Here is a 19,270-nt window from a genome sequence, read left to right as displayed (position 1 = left end):
GAGTGAAAACAATGTTTTTCCACAAGATAATTTGTTAATAATATTGGTGTTTTCAAACAAATTATAAAATCAATTCTTCTGAACTAGATGGATGAGTAATAAGTAGATGTTTTGTCTTTTTATAAGCTTCTATTCTGACTGTATGATCTTTCTTTCTCTCCTTTTAGTACATTCATAGGCATGATGGAGGACTTTGGATACGGAACCACCTCTCTTGACATGAAAAGAAATGGATATTGTGAAAAGGAACTGAGAACCGTGTCTCTTTCCAATTGAAGAAAGCAGACATTTTTTTGCGACTCTTTTTTTTTTTTCTTGGAGAAGGCCAACCGATAATGAAGCTTTACCTATTTTAGTAAGTGAAAGACTTGGGTGGAGAAAGCTATGACCACAAGATGTCATAAAAGCAAAGTAAGCTTTTTTTAACACAAAGACTCATACATGCACACACACTCCAACACACTTTGAGAAATATTTTTCTGCAACTTTATTTTCTAAAACATTCTGCAAAGCCAGAATGAAACAACTACGATGTTACAGCACCATGTGTCATTTTAATTTGTTTTTATGTTTTTGTAAAATTACTCAAAGATTTTGTTGACTGCTTTTGAACTGTCTGCTGCAAAAGGGGGGATTTTGTACATATATGTATAAAAAAAAAAAAAAATTGCAAAGATCTTGCTGCATTTTTCTTGAATATCGATTTAAGGAAATCCAGAGGAACCTGCTGAAACCAGCAGCTAAGTTGTTTGAATAGATTTACAGAAAAATGTGCTGTATCGAAGAGTGTTGTAAATGCACTCACTGTTTCAAGCAAGTTTGCATCCAGTGAGACTAGACTGAACTCTGAAACCAAGACCTCATATCCCCTCACAAAAAAACTGTCCTTTTTTTCCTTCCAAAATGCTGCTTTATCTTGTAAGTTAGGTTATGCTCTGTTTAAATGTTGAGATTTATTTTTGTATTTGAAGAAACATTTTTTAAAGAAAATTTCAAAGAGAAGCTATTTGGATGATAAACTTTTTATGGCTTTGTTTTCATGTCAATGGTTCTGTCTTGCCTCTTCATACATATTGGTTATGTCTGTTCTTTTACGCATTGTAAAGAGTGCTCCACCAACTCTGTAATGTAGGCCTGTAAATTAATTTTTCTTGCCTTGGTGAGTGAGGAGTGTGTTCTTTGGGCTGTGTCCCCTGAGCTATAAAATGGCAATATAATGAAAACCAAGAGAGTTCTTCCCTTATTAGTGGATCACACCCTCAGTTTGTTTCCTTCAGAAGTAGGCCTACAAGATTCTGAGACTGGAATAGTGATTGTGTTTTCCTCTGTGTGAACATATAAATCCAAGATGCTGAAATGTACATTTAAATTTGCTGACCATGGCAATAGTTCAGTGTTGAATGAAATCAAATATAATAGGCGACTATAAATCAGAATATATTTGCATAAAAGAAAGGCATATCCATTTTAACGTAAGTGCGGGTGTGAACATTTTGTATCTTGAATGTGCGGATAGACGTCTCAATATGGCGAGAAAGTATCATTTTCATGACCCGAGAACTATATATTTCCCCCTAGGAACGTTTTCTGGTTGCATTCGCACCGCCAGTAGGAACTCTGAAAAGCTATTGTGACTTTTATTTTGACGACGCGGCGGACCTTTATAAAGGCGCAGAGAAGGCCAGAGTCTGAGCTCACAGTGCTCGTATTGCGTATCCGTGGTCATTAGTTTACGATCTGTCTAACAGTCCTGTCTAATATGTTATTTGATATAACTATTGTACATATAAAGTAGACAGTGAATTAGTTCATCATTAGTTCATTTATTATGTGGTTCTTTGAACCACATAATAAATGTCTATGCTTTGAACTATGAAAATGTTCATCCGGTGCAAAAGCCCCTATAAATTGTATCCCTTAAACTCATATTTGATCATCAAAATTATATTTTTGAAAACGCTTTTTCTTGTGATTTTTTTTTATCCTTGAATGTAACTACACCCTTGCGCAGGGGCGTAGAATTTAGTAGGGACGCTAGGGACGTGTCCCTACCAATATCCAGTGACACTGATATATCCCTAGCAATATTTTCGATCAAAACTTTAAATATATTAAATATTGATGTCCCCGTCCCCACCAATTTCAAAATCAAACCTACGCCACTGCCCTTGCGTACCATAAATATGCAAATGAGTTTTCATATAAAATCATATCTGTACATATAATTAACCCGGTATATTAAATGTAAACGTTTTTTTTTTCATATCAACAGAAAAAAATATACCGGATATGGCTTTTCCTTTCCCTGCTTCGCAAATTTAATGATGCCAATTAAGGTCCCCCAACTAATCCATGTTGTTTAATTGTTCGCTTTTCTATTGAGCCAGATCAGTGTCATTAATATTTCACGCAAAAAAAAAAAAAAAAAACATGATGCTGCCACACATGGGTAGCCAAATTCACGCATGAAACCTAAAAGGCTAATTCACGTGCATAAAAAAAAAAATCATGTGCACGGGGAAAAAAATAGTTTTTTAACAAAAAGCTATTCACGTGCGCAAAATAAAATTATATATTCCCAAAATACATTTCACAAATGTAAAACACAATTCATAGATATACAACTGTGGACAAAAAGTTTTTGCTTAATCTGAATGATCAAATGGTCAATCACGTGTCGATTTGTATGTTTGTTTGTTTTTTCACTCTCCTCACCCGGGTCAGTCCAGAGCCATATATTGTGAGGAAAAAATAACTGAAATACACCAGCGAATGAATCAGAAACTAAACAGGACATTTGTAGATACCCAACCCTGTCTTCTCATCTTTAATATGTTTTGCTTTGTTGGTAGTCAAGTAAAATTTCATGTCTAAAGCACATAAAACAGGAATTTCTTAGATGATTCACAAAATCAAGAATTCATTTGAAATTATTTCAATTGTCATCTGATACACACATAACCTCAGGAATTTATTTCTGTTAAGATCTGTTCCACGTACAAAAACAGATAATAAAAGGTACAAAATGAGTATTAAATATGTCTTCAAATTTACCGTAGTCACTGTATATACAATATTTGCCAATTTCCTGCAGATTTTTTTTAGAAACAGTTGCAAAAAATAGTTTTCTCTTACACAAAAGATAAGTAATGTCAAATAAGAACAGAAAAAGATGGTGCTGCTGGGTTAAAGGCAGTCTGTCTATGAGATGACCAAAAATGTCAAGACTCCTCAAATAATCAAAGAGCAAATACTGATACAAATAAACGTATGCCTGTGACGACAGAACTCAACCTCAAACCATACTGAAGTCAAACGCATTGCAGCACAAGAGCATTTCATCACCCCTAGAAAAAAGAACCACAAATCTGACTTAAATCAAAAAAGAAAAGAAATTGTCTTTCCAAAAACGCAGACAAGCTTAAGACCTCTAATTGAGTCTTAGTTGCTTATTAAAAAGAAAATAAATTTAACAGTTAAATACCTCAAGTTTCTGTATAAAACAGGTATCAAATGTCACAAATATTAAGTTAACTGCTGTAAAATTATTACAAAACCACTGAGTGAGTCTGTGATTGTCATTTCCAGCTGTTTTACTAGTACTAGAGTGAAAAGATATCAGCTTAAAACTCCGTAATATTACTATAACATTTATGACTTCAGGTGATTTGAGATCAAGCACACTCTCTGCCAAATAACAGCAACAAATCATTTGAATTCATCTAAAGACAGGCCTTATTATTGACAGTAACTGCATATGAATGGTAGCACAAGAAAATATTGAAAATATGAAAATAACATCCTTCCATAGTCAAACAACATTAGCTGGCTAAGCAAAAGTATGTCAAGTTATAGGGAACTATAAAAGGGCAAATATCCACTGCCCTGACTCTTAAAGGCTGAGACTGTGTCCTTTAGGTGCATGAGGATTTAGACAGCATAGAAATGAGCAGTGATTGAGGGCATCCCATATTTGTCTCGGGGTTCCTGAAGTGCACAGGAGCCCTCATATCCATACGACACACCAAAATAATGTTCTGTACACACACACACAAATAGTGTCCAATCACAAGAGTTTCTGTTTCAGGATCTCCCATACCATTCGTCTTCTGAAATAGGGCATGTGTTTCTGTTTTTTTAAAAAAGAATGAAACGTCAATTAAATGTCCATATACAAGTGTGACCAATAACATATTTAGAACTCTATGCAAATTATGCTCACCTGCGTGAATGTGATTGGTCGGTCTTTGGTGATGTATTCAGCGTATTTGCATGTGAACATTCCGCAGTCACTTCCATTCATTTGCTGAGGGATCTCCTGAGCATTCAGTGAAATAAATCTTTCAGATGATCGTAGAGTTTTTTTGCGTCAATTTTAAACAATAGAAGCCCTAAATTATGTTTATGTTCAGAAACTCACATTGCGCCTTTTACTCTTTAGAGTCCATTCTGAGGTATCCAAGTTCTGCCCTTTCTTGTCTTCACTTTCTTGTTTCAGATATTTTCTGAAATACAGAGGCACAGTTAAAGACACTTTTGACAATGTCTAGTCATGCATAATTCATTGTTTATTTCTTAATGGGTTATCATGGGATTTATTTAGAAATGGCACTTCTTGCAGTCCCGTTTCATCATCTAATCCTCAGGCAGCACTCACAATAAAATCCTGCAGGCTTCGTCATTGTTTCCTCCCATGGAATCAAAGTAAGTGATGCTCTTCTTACGAAAATCCACCACCTATCAAAAAGGAAGAAATGAGAACAATTAAAAACAATCCCAAAAGACTTCACAGTAAATAGTCAGTTCATATATTAAAGGGGTCCTACTATGCTTTTTCAACTTTAGTTAGAGTGTAATGTTGCTATTCGAGCATTAAAAAAAAAAGAGATTAAGGTTACAAAGCTCAAATTCCACTCCAAAGGAAGATATTTTGTTTAACAGAATCCACTTTCCAAGAACTACAACGAACGACTCGTTTGGACTACAAAGCGTTTTTTCGTGATTTTATGAAGTCACAATGTTACTCATTTAAATAATCTCCACCCACAGAATAGGCAAAAAGGGGTCTAGGCCTGGCTGAGCTGCATTAGAGAAGAATATGTGAAAGACAGTTTTTTTTACAGCCTGTTTGCAAAACACATTTGTTTGACCTTCCTAAGGCTGACGAACTTAGTGGTTAGAATTTATTTGAAACACTGTTCCTGAACATTATAATCCCAATGTTTATCTGTGTGCTACACATTTTACGGAGAACAGCTTCCAGAACCTAATAGCGCTTTTCCACTGCTGGTACGGCTCAGTACGGTTCGGCTCGCTTCGCTTTTCCACTGCGTGGTACGACTCGGCACGGCTCGCTTTAGCTCGGTTTGCTTTTCCACTGCAGTTAGTACCAAGTGGGTGGGATTATAGTCTGACCATAATAGTTTATCCGCTCCTCGGCAACCAACGAGAGGAACGTCTGCACTTCGTCCACTGACCACGATTCAGCCATTTCTTTTTTGCAAGTTTTCTTTCTTTCTTTTTTCTTCAAGCAAGTAGTTTTAAAACAGGTGCTACAGCGGTGGCTGTTACTGGCTATTTAAATGTAGCGGGTTTGATGTCTCGCAAATACAATGACGCTGGTAGTGACGATTCTGTCTGACCAATCAGTGATCTGCAGTGTGTTCACATCATATTTTAGTATCGGTACGGTACGCTTGGAACCTCAACAGAGGTGGTACCATTTAAAGCGAGCCGAGCCGTGCCGTACCATGCAGTGGAAAAGCGCCACAAGTGAGCCGTACCATGCAGTGGAAAAGCGCCATAGGAGAGTACAATGCAGGCTACGCACAAAAGCTTCTCCTGTAATGGAACAGTTCCCACTTTATCGGGACAATCTGTTGTTTGTGGAGCATAACTTGTATGTTTTATTATTTCTACTTGCATTTTCAATTAATAATTCCAATTATAAGTTTTATGTTGTTGCTACGATGTAAACAAAAGGCAAAGCTTTGCCTCCGCTCGCCTGCTAGCCAGCATGTTGTGTTTACTGTAACTTTTGTAAGCTCTCGCTGTTGTAAGGCTGTTCACCAACCCTTAAGAAAATTAACCATGATTTTGAGATCGATTACTGTTTGTATTACCATAGTTTTCTGACAAGTATCATGATAAAATGGTGTATAACTTCGTATCTAAAATGTATACGAAACTCTGAAACATCCTGTGAAATCCATGCTTGCAATGTCAGTGCATGAAACCCATTCTGCATGATCCTCTTGTTTGTTAACATTAAGTCTGAATCAGGCGGGAATTGACACCTATTTAGATCTGAGTAGAGCTTGCGGTTATGGTAAAGAGCATGACATTTCCCGAACACACGCTAAGCGCTGCCAATCACAACACACTGGGCCAGCTAACCAATCACAGCACATTTCCTATTTCGGAAGGAGGGGCTTCATCAAAACAGGAAATAAATGTCACGTTCGGGACAGACTGGGGAGAGAGGTGCTGCAATAATGTAAAATATGTGAAAAAAAATGTGCTTGTTGAACAATCAAGCATGAAAGCATATTCTAGTACACCCCAAATACAAAATCAAGACTTCATAAAAGGGCATAATAGGACCGCTTTAAACTCATTGAAATGTATTACAATACTATTCTGAATAACTTGTCAATGTCAGGAAAGAAAGCAGTCCAAAAGCAATGCATCTTCCATGCACAAGTCCTCAGTGTGACCTTGGTGCTGGTTAGCTACTTACAGACAAGCACCAGTGCACCCCCAGGTGGACAGGCACCAGAATGATGTCTACAGAAAAGATGTCCACTTTCTTAGTCCAGCGGCGGACAGCAGAGTAACCGGAGCTACGCAGCTTGGGATAGAAAAAGGTGTTGAAGGTGTAAGCGGAGGGCAGGTTGGGCTGTTTACTGCGCTCCACAAGCAGGTTCATGTAGAAATTAATAACCTGAAATGGAGAAAATATATTAGGCACAAATCTTGAGACATCTTCAGCCACTCGAAAACTCATAGGTTTTGTTAATTACGTAAACAGACTTTTCAGAATCCATTTTAAAATACTACTGGAATTTACTGACAGGCTTGTACAGAAACCTGAATGATGTAGTAAAGCTCTGACCTCATCATTGAGCCAATTGAGGTGGTTGAGGGTCTGCAGGTCCTTCCTGGTGATGGTGAGGCGGAAGCCCTCGCTGAGAACCTCATCTTGACTGCCGCCTCTCAGAGCTCTGCTCACCTCCTTCTCCATGTCCTGTGAACATCACAAACAGGAAACACACCACTCAAGAACATTCCTGCGCTGCACACTTTCCCAAACTAGGGTTTGTGAGTTGATGAAAAGCAGTAAGTTAAGTTGTGAGTTGAAAGTAAAACAATTTTACATTTTTAAAATAAAAATATAAAAAAAAAAATATAAAAAAAAAAAAAACCAAACCAAATACACAAGAAAGATTAACCATTTTATTTGTTTAATTTAATCTGACCATTACCTGACATCAGAGAACCGTAAACATGAGAATGTGAAGTTAAATTATTGAAATATTAACTATCAAATATTAATCTCAGTGGGTACCGTACTAAATATTTTTGTAAACAAAAAGGTTTGGGAATCTCTGCTGTAATGCATTTCAAGTCAGATAAAAAATTAAATCACATTACAGCCTCAAACTTTATGATTATTAGTCAGTTAAAAAACTGATAAACTGTCATGATCAAACATCTGAGATTAATCACACTGAGAATCAGTTTTTTAATTTTGCACTCAAAAGTTATTGAGATTATGGATAGCCAGTTTAAAAAAAAAAATGAAAAAGTCATATTTAATGTAATGTTGTAATATTTCAACAGCACTAACCAAATTGCATGCAAATGTGTGACGCTGACAATGTGAACATTGTGCACAAGATCAAGACCGTGCTCTAATAACAAAACAAGTTTATCTTTGGAACATTTAAAATCATGCTGAATAACATTTTGGAGAAAGACAAATGCCAAAAACCAAACATTTTGGTTTTGCAGAGAGAAAAATGCAACATTTTCACTAATAGTCTCGGACCTTTGGACAAGTCATTTCAACTGAACCTGATGAACTTGAAGGGAAAGTTCACCCAAACATTGAAAATGCTGTCATCCTGTCATTTCAAACCTGTAGGACTTCTGTAGAACATAAGAGGAGATTCTGAAAAATGCAAAAAATGTTTTTTTGCCCATTCAATGGAAGCCATTGATAACCAAAACAGTTTGGTTAGAGACATTCTTCACAATATCTACTTTTGTGTTCTGCAGTAGATAGTAAGGGTCTTTCACACTGGCAGTTTAGTTCAAACCCGAGTATGCTTTGGACGAAAAATTGCTAATGTGAAAGCTGTCATGCGGACCTGGGCGCGCACCGGGGTACTACCTGTAGTAGGTGGTGTGAGTTTGGTTGCACTGGAACTATGGCACGATTCACATGAATGTGAAAGCAACTCGGACTCGAGTGAGCACATGTTCAGGAAGTAAAATATTTAGCCGGCGCCGGCATCAACAAAACATGTAGGAGACGACAATGGTGATGATTAACCTGGGATACAAGGGATTGAGCATGCAATGTAATCGTGCAGAGTGAGTGCAATCAGAGCAGCAAATGAATGGTTCGCAGTCAGCTATCTCCTCAAAAGAACCAGTTTGCGAGCAGCAGAAAGTCACCTTCATGTGACGCACATACAGTAGACGCAAGTGTTGTTCACACTGTTGCGTGTAATAACACCAAATTAATAAAAAAACTCACAATATATTGACCCGAGATTGGTTTCCTATCATGCACCATGCATGTTAGTGATGACGTTAAATCACAAATAGAAATAGTTCAATAGAATAAAGTAGGGATGGGCATTCGTCAATTTTTCATTTCGAGTACTGATAGATCTCAAAAACGCATGCTCCAGAGCTGGGTTTGTGTGGGGGGGCGGGGCATTTCCATCAAGGTGATAATGATATTTTATTTAAAACAGTGTTACGAAAAATGTTGACAATATAAAATATTACATGCAAATGTCTATCAAAATATGGAAAAATTACTAAAAAAATAACACTGATAGATTATCAATAACGCGTGTATTTGAGTGGCCAGTGTGAAAACCCCTAAGTTATACAGGTTTGAAATGACATAAGGGTGGGTGAATAAATTATAACAATTTTCAACTATCCCATTAGGAGCACTTACCTCTGTTAACTCTGGGAATTCTCGCTCCTCTTTAATAGGCTGAGGCTCTTTGATAACTGCTGCAACAGGAACCTCCTTCTCCAGAGGGACTCGAACCTTCAGCTCAACACTCGCTGGGATGGCTCGACCCTCTCCAGAGAGACGCTGATTATACAAATGAAAGCATGAGTGGGCTTGTCATAAAAAATGCAGGTGTAAAATGAGGGGAAACAGACTCACCTGGCGCAGGAGCTGAGAGGCCAGAGCTTCCTGCTCTTCAATCAACCTCCGTCGCTCCCGAGCTCGAGAGTCATAGAGGCTAGTCCTGAAAATAAACACAAAGATGGCCGATATCAGAAGCTATTTACTTCCACTAACTAAAGCAAAGAGACTCGTACATATTAGATAAAAGATAACAAGTACTCACAGTTCTTTGATCCACAGTTCAGCCTTGAAGCACGGCACACTAGAAAGAGTAAGACGGGGTTATGTAAAGAAAAAAAGAAATGGAGATCAAAAGGTAAACTCAAAATGTTCTCTTACCTCGAGCTCTCAGGCTTCTTGCCCTGTTGCTCCTTTACAAAAATGACTGAATCTCCATCGTGAGCTAAAGAAAGTGAAACACCACATTGAGCTAACCTTTAAGCCAGGATTACATTACAAACATGAAAAAGAATGAAATGGGACTCACCTGATGACTGTGTGTCCTGAGAGGAGGTATCCTGAAGGGCAGCTGGTGATGGAGCTGAGGGAACAGCTGGTCTTTTAGCGGTGGGCTCAAGGTCATGGGCCCATAGCTGAGGCTCTGGAATGCTGGAGGCTGCACCAGGACTGGGCAGGGCACTGGAAGCCTGACTGGACCCAGGCTGGGGGCTGGGAGGCAGACTGGATAACCCGTAGGACGAAACACCAGCACCGGAGCCTGCTGGAGAGGCACATTGAAGAAAACTTCGACTGGACGACAGGAAGCTGGAGCTGAAACAAGACCAATGTTTCACCATAAGCGAGAGAACCCATTTGAAACTAATATTAAAGGAATAGTTTGTCCAAAAATGAAAATTCTGTCATCAATTACCCACCCATTCCAAACCCATAAAGGTTTCATTTATCTTTGAAAATATCTGTCCCTCCATTGAAAGTCCACCAAAACTTTGAAGCTTCAAAATGTTCATAAAGACATTGTAAACTTTATCCATTTGAATCGTGCACTTTATATGGTAAAACGGACGATCAAACATGCTTGCTTGATGAGTGACAGCCAATAAGGTTTGTTCTCACATGTCAAGCATGTTTGAGCTTCCAAAAGAACCATTGAGGTTAGTTCTTGCACATCAAGCACGCACGATTGAACTTCAGTGTTTACCAAATTTGATGAGCTCGCTCTTTGTGCATTGAGCAATGCTTATATGTGAATAAAAGCCTAAATTAAATCTGCTTATCATATAAAACGACTCGCCAAAGACTTAAGGATTAGCTCGATTCATTTGGATTTCTTTTACAATGTCAAACTTTTTAATGAGTGATCGATTCGGTTGCATAGACTTTCAATGGATGGACAAAACGGATATTAAAAATGTTCTAAAAGTGAGTAACTGATGGCAGAATTTGAATTTTTGGGTGAACTAACCATTTAAGCAGATCAGGTTTAGACACTGACATAAAGAAAACACTTTGTACAGTAATTTGACACAGATACTTACAAATCTCGATGCGAACGAATGCTGGAGTGAGAACTACCATCGTGAAGGAAGGTCGACTGGCCACTGGACACCATGGCTAAGAGCTGCCTGTAAACCTCCTTTTCCTCCTCACGCACAGACTAAAAAAACAGATAAAAACGGTGAAAGCAATGTCTAATTAATGCTGCCAATTTGGAAGGAAAAAAGTAAATAAAAAAATCATAACATATCTGATAAAAAAAAAAATCATATCACAATTTGTGTTTTATTCTGATCAACCGTGCAGAGCCCTAAGGCTAATGAAGTCATTCTAACAATATTTTATGCTTATGAAATATTTAGTTTATTAAACAAACCAGTATAATGATTTTCTAACCTCCTGTGCTGTACAGCGGACTCTGGTCCGGAGGAGACGGTTTGAGCTGCCATGTGAAGGACTCTGAACCACTCGAATGGGAAAGGTCTTCTCATACAGGCTGGTATAAGTGGCTTTTCCTGAACTGGTCTCCGCAGATGACAGCAAGCTACAACAAAAACAAACTTTCTTTCAACTTCATAACCTTGCATTTATTACACTTTCAAACCAGAACAATAATATTTATCACAACAAAACATTAAACAACAAACAGTATTATTTAATTATGATTATTTCTAACAAGAATATTATATTTATTTCGGGTGACTATTTTTAATTCAAACATTTTATATTGTTTTTTTTTATTTTTATTTAAGGTGACCTGTGTGGTCGATGGTACAGGGACCTGCCCAAGCGGGGAGAGGGGGATGGTTTTGGCATGGAGGCAGCAGGTAAATTAACCGAGTGACCGTTAGCTTTGTGTGTCTCGTGGGGTGGATGGTCAATACAAACTTGTCTTCTGCTTATTTTTGATATGGTTACTGACTGTTCCATCCTTAAGGAGTCTGTCAAAACAAAAAAGATTGTATATATCAGTAGTATATGTAATATGCAGAAAGAAAAATAACTACCTAACTACAGAAACAAAGAGAAAATGTTTTATTCTTACCAGATTTTGTGACAGTCTTCCACTCAACTGAACTAGATGGAGCCACAAATGTGTTGGATGATGGAGCCTCAAGTATATCACATGACCGATCCCCAAACTTTAAGGAAAATCAGAAGTAAAAACATTCAAATATATAGTAAAGATAAAATGCATTAGACAGTACAATCGCTGCTGCTCTTCTGTTATACCCGTTCTCAAGGATATCGCAAATGCAAACAAAACGTGTACCTTGTTTTCCACCCACAAAGATGCTGATGCAGCAGAATTGGCTGCGGGTTCTGGTGATATTCCTGTTTGAGGTGGACCCGGTGATGCCGGCAGCATGTTCCTAGGGTTAGGTCTGACACTGTTCTTCACCCAAATCGCAACACTCGAACCATGGGTCTTCACTCCTTCGGCTGCATTTTTCACCGTATCCATAAAGTCTCCTAAAAAAAAAAAAAAAAAAAAAAAAAAAAATTGATTGGATTTAACATAACTCAGTTGTTAACCATGTACTCAGAATAGTGTTACTTTAGTTACCCATTCTGAATTTCTTCACCACCCTCTCTTCCTCAACTGCATCTCCATCATCCAAACTATATAGAAATAATTAAGACATATGTAACAATGTATTTAAATATGTAATACATATTAAAAATATATGTAATTATAAATATTTATACAAAAATAAATTATAAACATGAATAATTAACTAAAATTAAAAATAGCCTACAAAATTCTACTCGTAATATCAACTTCATTATAAAGTTGCGAATTTCATTGAAGTAGCAAACGTCGTTTGTTTGAGTAACGTTAACGTTATATGAATACATATCGAAAATCTGTACATTACAAAAGAGGAAGAAAAAAAGAAAAATAGTTTTGCAGGTGCTCGAGAAGCGCACGCGTTTCTGACGTCATCCTTTCAGAACAGTTGGCGCTTTAATGACCGAACCAAAACAATCTAACTTATGACTAAAACACAAACATTTAAAACCTATACTTTTAGCGTAAGACCAAAAGATAATTAAAACCACAATTCTTCTTGCACACGTAAGCAAATATCTTACAATTCTTAGAACACCATTTACCTGTCTATGGGTCTTTTTCTCCGTAATGTCCCATCCTGATCCAATCTCACGGAACCGGCATGAACAGTACCAGCTGGAGCTCCGTTTCGCAGACTGGCGATTCCGGTTCCGATCCATTCGTAGAACTTATTAAACATGATGAATGTCTGAAAGCCTTTATTTTAGCGGAATAAGTCCTCGGGGCTGTCAGCGCAGTCCCAAACGCGGGCTCCCCCTGCCCTTCATCCGCATGCCACTGCTAACCAGCTTTGTTAGATTAAAAGTACGTTAGCTGAATCCTTCACTTGAGCACGACTAAACCAGCCCAGATATACCCACACCGCTGATCGTTAGCCCAACCAGCTAACCAACTGCTAACGCGTGAGATTCCAGCCCAGCAATAATTATATCTGTGGTTAAGCGAGCTCCAACGAGTTGCCCGCGTGTTAGTATCTGCTGTGGGTAGTTTTTCCTAACTGACTCGAATTTCTCAGAAACCGTAAGAGATACTGTGAATGAGATATTGAGTACACAAAGTTGCCTTAACGCCTCCCGCTTCTTCCTTATTTAAAAGAAGAACATGGCCGAAGCTCACATGTTAAAACCGCGCTTTTCCATTGGATGAGCGGAGCGGAAGAGCGTCATCAGTGCGCAGTGTTTTGAAAGAGGAATGGTTGGATCAAGTGCAAAGTGTCTCACACACTTTTACCTCAAATACCTTTTATAGAGTTATTTTTTTTCTCAGTGACTCGAATCTTTTGAGTTATTTAATTATTCAGTCAGTGACTCTTTCTTCAGGTTACATCGTTATGCCAGTAGGTGGCGATAAATGAGTCGTTTGTTTGTGTTTTATGAGCGGGTCATTGAATCATTCACTGAGCTGAGTCTTTTTATATTAAAACTAAAATGTGATGTGAATGAGATTTCAAGACCCCTCATAATATGAGATATGTAAGCTTGTTCCTTTTATAACAAGAAAGCATTGTGTTTATCTATTATATTACTAATAACAACACACAAATAGGAGGGATTTGGAATTTTATTTTTCAGGAACTTTTACATTTATTTATTCTGATAAACCTTTTCTTTTTGCAATTTGCAACGGAAACATACATTGTCATTTATTGGCTTCATATTCAATATATTTGATAAAAATATATAAGTCACTGTCTCTACTGTAAAGACCACAAACAGGAAAAATTATATGTAGAACTGCATTCTGTTGAACCCAGCAACAGTGATTTTGCACTCTTTTTGTGAACACTGTGAAGCTATGTACACATCCAAAATCATTCAAAATAACACATTTTCTTCAAAAATAGATCTTTACTATGATAATACATTAAAATTCTGTGTAATGATGAATTAACAATACATGCATTTATAATTAATAAGACATAGGTCTAAACAAAATAAATAATGCTCAACAAAGCATATCTGAGTCAAGTCATTGACTTTAAAATGGCAGTGAAAATTTCCCAATGGAAAATTCCTGACATATGAAAATATGATAGTGAATTTAAATAGAAACACTGATTATTTATTTTTTACAAAATCAGAAATATTCATTTGATTCGTACGTGCACTCCTCAAATCCAGCCGGCCATTCAAAAACCTTGTTAAATATTCACCTCCATATAGTTTCTCGGAATGATTTGTTGAAATGTTCTCATGCTGTGATATCACATTATGAAATGTTTTAGTCAGACACAAAGAGGGAATAGATGGATAAATACACAATTTAACCTCAATGTGATATGCTGCTTGTGCTCATATCTGAATATTTCGTGCACTTTCACAGCTAATGACGTCATATAGGTTTCACAAATGTTGACACCAATGCATTTAATATGTTGTATTTTGTTTTCTATGGCACCATGTGTAAAACTAAATGGATGTTGTTAAAGTTTTACCAGTGTACATATGTTATGTATATCCTTTCTGCTACAGGATAAACACATGGCACATTGTAAAAGCTGAGGAGAGGACACACGGCAACACTACAAAAAGGTTCATCAGTGAACATTAGTTAATGTTTTAACAAACAATGATCCATAGATTTGTTACAGTATTTATTAATCTTTGTTAATCTTAGTTAATAAAAATACAGCTGTTCATTGTTTGTTCATGTTAGTTCACAGTGCATTAACTAATGTTAACAAATACAACCTTTGATTTTAATAATGTATTAGTAAATGTTGAAATTAATATTAACTTAGATTAATAAATGCTGTAGAAGTTTGTTCATTCTTAGTTCATGTTAACAAATTTTACCTAATGAACCTTATTGTAAAGTGTTACCGGAAACACAACAGCGTGCACTGAAGATCCACATCATGCTTGAGAAGACAGGATCACTCAGACCAGAGGGACAAAAGACACTCAGAGCCATAAGAGGTTCAGGTTAAACAGCACTCGTTTCAATGCCGTTCAGGAGTACCAAACAACTGGAGAAAGAAAGAGAAGATGTAAACAATGTCCAGATAAATGCTGAGGGTGGCAAAGATGTATTCTTCAGGACTTATGGTGTATCGCTTGCTTCCCATCAGCATCTGTGTGTCAAATGCCAGGAACTAAAAGACAAAAGGATGAAAATGATTAATGACAATAATTAGCAACAAACAATAGAGATAATGCTGCATGCGGTCTGGTTTATTTTGCAATAATGATATGCTGACTGTACATTATCATCCTTTTTACATGGCTACGCACCAATAAATAAATGCATTAACATTTAATATTGATCTGAGTTGAAATAATTGTATAATTATGTACCATGCAAAACAGTATTGCTCCCAAGACAGCATACACAGCGTGCAACCATGGAACCTGAAGGAGAGAGAAGCCTTTGTCAAAGTACATTCTCGTTTCTGTGAGTATTAAAGTCTACAAAATCAATCGATCATCGGTACTTACATATCCAAAGGGCAGGATGAATGCCAGGACAATTCCACAAATAAACACTACTGTACAGAAGACTACCAGCACACCTTGGTATGAAGTAATATCAATCTGTAAAATGACAAAAATTTGTATGATCTAAATAAATATATTCCAGATTACAGTTGAAAATTATTGCGGTCAAGAAAAATGGAAATATTTGTTGCTTCAAAAATACTAACCTTGGTTTGGAAGCTAAAGATGGTAATAGCAAGACAGACCAAGACAGTAATACCCAGGCAGATGATGACAGATTTAGTATTGTAGTAGCTAGAGAGATAGAGCCAGAGGGGAAGATTTGAATCAGAAATAGACCAATAAAAGATATGATGCATGCAAAAAGATTTCACCTTCATTAATCTTATGACATACACATGCAGTAACAACATATTGTACAAGTAGGACGAAGGGAAATATGGATATGCAACCATGAATACAGGCCACAAAAGAAAGACATGATATACATATAACTTGAGACTGTATACCTGGACAGCATTCCTGTCATGTAAGAAAGAGACAGAGTCTAGAGTAGGAGAGAAGAGATTACATGTTTAAATAGAGGAAGACTTTCTTTTAAATGTGACAACAGGCTTGTTCTTGAGCAATACTAGTACTTCTAGTCCAGCACTAGCGCTGACTAGTAGATATGTGATAGTTTGATGTATCTGAGATGACCAAAGACTTGTTATTACGGTTGTTCTGGTTGTTTTAATACTCACAAAGATCATGAGCAGAATCAGATTCCATGGGAACTGCCTCCTGTAAATAAAAAAAAAAAAAAAAAGATAAGAGTAGAAATACATGAGAATGTTGAATGGAAATTATTTATTAAATATGAAATATTATATTTTATTTTGCATTAATGATATCCATCTATCTATAGACTACAAATACACTCACCTGGGTCCACGGCAGCAGGACAGGGTCAGATATGTGACAAAAAACACTGCACTGTTGAGAAAAAAAAGACAATTAAGCCATTATACATCACAACACATAAAGCACACATTTAAATAGTAACTTACACTAGCACTGAATTACTGTAATTAAGGCTGTCTAAATACCAACAGAATTTTAAGATTTACATTTTAAAACATCAACTTTAAAGTAATGATTTTTACTTACTATGATGCCCAGTACCAGCCAGGGTTGGTCTGAATGTAATCTTTCACGGGTTTACTACAAGATAGACAAGACATATTTGTGAATCAAGCTTAAAGAAAGAACAATGCATTATGAAAGTTTTAGCACACACACTCACCAGAAAACAAAAAGAGCCACAAAGGAAAATGTGACAGAAAGCTGGAGCATCAGGATGCTGTACACCTACAGGAAATATTGTTACATTAATTCACTTCATATCGTCCACAGCCGATCAGAATCACTAAACAGAAGACAATGTTACCTTGCGGATAAATATCCTCCTGATCTTTCGGTCATCCCAGCTGAATTCTGTGAGCATCTCACCATCTTCGGGATAAGCTCCACTATAACAAGGACTGCCACCTTTCAGCAACAAAAGGATATATTAAACATCTTGTTTCTCACAGGTATTCTTGAAAACATCCACAGTGACTGTCATGGGTGTTGAAGTGGTACCCATGCCATTGGTGTCCCCAAAGTATAGTAGTGCATAGTTACCAAAATGCAATTGCATTGACTGAATTCATCTAATTATCAGTGCAGATCAGTTTAAACAGGAAATTTACTAAAGGAAGAAAAGTAATATTACCAGTAGTTGCCTCATGGTAACTTGGAGGAGCTGAGGCCATCGGCTGAGCATCAGCGCCATTGTCTGACTTGTTTGTTACTGAAAGCTTAAAACATATTAAACTTTATTTGTTATTCTGTATGCACTCAACAGCAATATATTGGTTTTCCATTAAACAAATTATAGATAGATAAGCATGTATTGTTACAGAACTAGGTATTCATCCATGTATTACATTATTCAGGACAATATTTTAATCATTATGGCTGCATACATAGGTAAATCATTGTACATAATGCCATCCAATAGTATGCGCTATTGTAACCCAGACGGAGAGACTGAGAAATGTATTCAGGCATTACTTATCAATGACTGATTCACTGTAATAGGAGAGTTTACTACTGGTAATTGACATCACAAGCCACCTTAAAAAAACGCTTTGCTCCTTAATGGCAACTGAGGAAAAAACTTGTTTACAGAAAAAAAAGATAGTTAAACTATAGAAATTCAATCATAATCAGATATATCTGTTCAATCAGGAAAAGAACACATGAAAATAAATGTCTTGCAAACATTATTTTCTAATTCTACCTTTGTATCTTGCTCATGCGCAGTTGTAAAACACTGTGATAGATGATACAACAGCAGGTTTTAAGAAATGAAAAAGCGTTCCTGAAGCAAAAATATAAACATGTAGCACTATAGAATTGATGGGCATAAATCAGTTTAAAAGTATAAGGCACAAAACCAAAACATGACAAAGCTTCTTTCAGCGTCACTGGACCATCATTTAAACTGAGACAAAACCAGAACAGGGCAGAAAAACTAGCACATGAAAGAAATTTCAGTCATCCAGACCACTGCGAATTCGCAGACCAAAAAAATAAAAAATAAAAAAATTGAATTCCTAGCTTTTGGTGAATGGTCAGCAATAACACACATATAATGATAAAATCTTTAAAAATGGTAAAGAATAAAATGCTTACCTTTCCCTGGGTCATGGTCACAGCTTTGAATCTAATTTGGCTTACTTAAAAAAAGTCTTAAAGTCTTCAGTCTTAGTGTCTCTTTAGAGCTTTAGCCTGTATTCTCTGCACCTGTCTGGGATGCTGCACGCAGATAGTGACGATGCTGTACTGAATAAACCGCATTTCTATGAGCACAGCCCCCCCTCCCTCACTCTAAAAGGCACATTCTAGCACTATCCAGGTTTTAAAGCACCATTGACTGAGACTTGGACTGTACCAATCATGCTGGCAGAAAAGGGGGCATCATTTTCCCCATGACGTGCATTAAACTGTGTGTGCATCAATCCCGCAACATTTGTCCAGAGAAATCCAGAATTTTCCCACACCACCCAAAAGAGAGAGAAGTGTAAGAGGAATGTAGGACGATGAACAATATATTTCAGTGAGTTTACAGAGTATTGCCTTGAGACAACAATAAGAAATAAAATGCACGACGTTTACTAGAATCCTCAATTCAAAGATCTTTATTCATTTAAACACCATTATGAATTAAATAAAAATACACCGACCTCAGTGATGTGTTGTTACACTATTACACTGCTTTCTTTGAAATACTGATGTAGCCTATTACAACAAACATTACTACAATGATAATCACCAAAATATTTTAATTGATACATCATGTAATGATGACTAATGGATGTGCCCTCCATAACC

At 36.8% G+C, this 19,270-nt stretch overlaps 3 protein-coding genes across 4 annotated transcripts in view; 1 reads left to right on the top strand and 2 right to left on the bottom strand.

Annotated features, from left to right (window-relative positions):
* The window catches only part of rbms2b (RNA binding motif, single stranded interacting protein 2b), a 28,944-nt gene extending 27,721 nt beyond the window's left edge, over positions 1–1,223 (top strand). For both annotated transcript variants that reach the window (XM_056268044.1, XM_056268043.1), the window contains exon 14: positions 168–1,223. The gene's annotated coding sequence lies outside the window, so the exon portion shown is untranslated. The remainder of the gene's footprint in view (positions 1–167) is intronic.
* A 2,712-nt stretch (positions 1,224–3,935) lies between these two features.
* Positions 3,936–13,478, bottom strand: senp1 (SUMO specific peptidase 1). The gene is made up of 18 exons (XM_056268062.1): positions 12,956–13,478; positions 12,405–12,460; positions 12,111–12,310; positions 11,883–11,979; positions 11,595–11,778; positions 11,234–11,381; positions 10,879–10,997; positions 9,870–10,153; positions 9,722–9,785; positions 9,606–9,644; positions 9,419–9,503; positions 9,200–9,343; positions 7,115–7,246; positions 6,740–6,943; positions 4,658–4,737; positions 4,421–4,505; positions 4,223–4,318; positions 3,936–4,129 (listed from the first exon to the last, which is right to left on the bottom strand). Exons 1-18 carry the CDS (start codon positions 13,090–13,092, stop codon positions 4,067–4,069), a joined length of 2,217 nt encoding a protein of 738 aa, XP_056124037.1. The 5' UTR covers positions 13,093–13,478; the 3' UTR covers positions 3,936–4,066.
* A 1,719-nt stretch (positions 13,479–15,197) lies between these two features.
* LOC130102202 (protein lifeguard 2-like) lies at positions 15,198–18,637 on the bottom strand. Its single transcript, XM_056268155.1, has 12 exons — positions 18,572–18,637; positions 17,607–17,691; positions 17,280–17,380; positions 17,136–17,200; positions 17,000–17,053; positions 16,775–16,825; positions 16,594–16,633; positions 16,360–16,397; positions 16,057–16,144; positions 15,851–15,946; positions 15,710–15,763; positions 15,198–15,507 (listed from the first exon to the last, which is right to left on the bottom strand). The coding sequence occupies exons 1-12, from the start codon at positions 18,584–18,586 to the stop codon at positions 15,355–15,357; spliced, it is 840 nt and encodes a 279-aa protein (XP_056124130.1). The 5' UTR covers positions 18,587–18,637; the 3' UTR covers positions 15,198–15,354.
* Between the last annotated feature and the right edge of the window lie 633 nt (positions 18,638–19,270).

Source organism: Rhinichthys klamathensis, unplaced genomic scaffold (assembly GCF_029890125.1).
Source record: "Rhinichthys klamathensis goyatoka isolate OS25496 unplaced genomic scaffold, OSU_Roscu_1.1 h1tg000269l_1, whole genome shotgun sequence".
NCBI lineage: Eukaryota > Metazoa > Chordata > Actinopteri > Cypriniformes > Leuciscidae > Rhinichthys > Rhinichthys klamathensis.
This window is presented reverse-complemented; position numbering and strand designations above follow the sequence as displayed.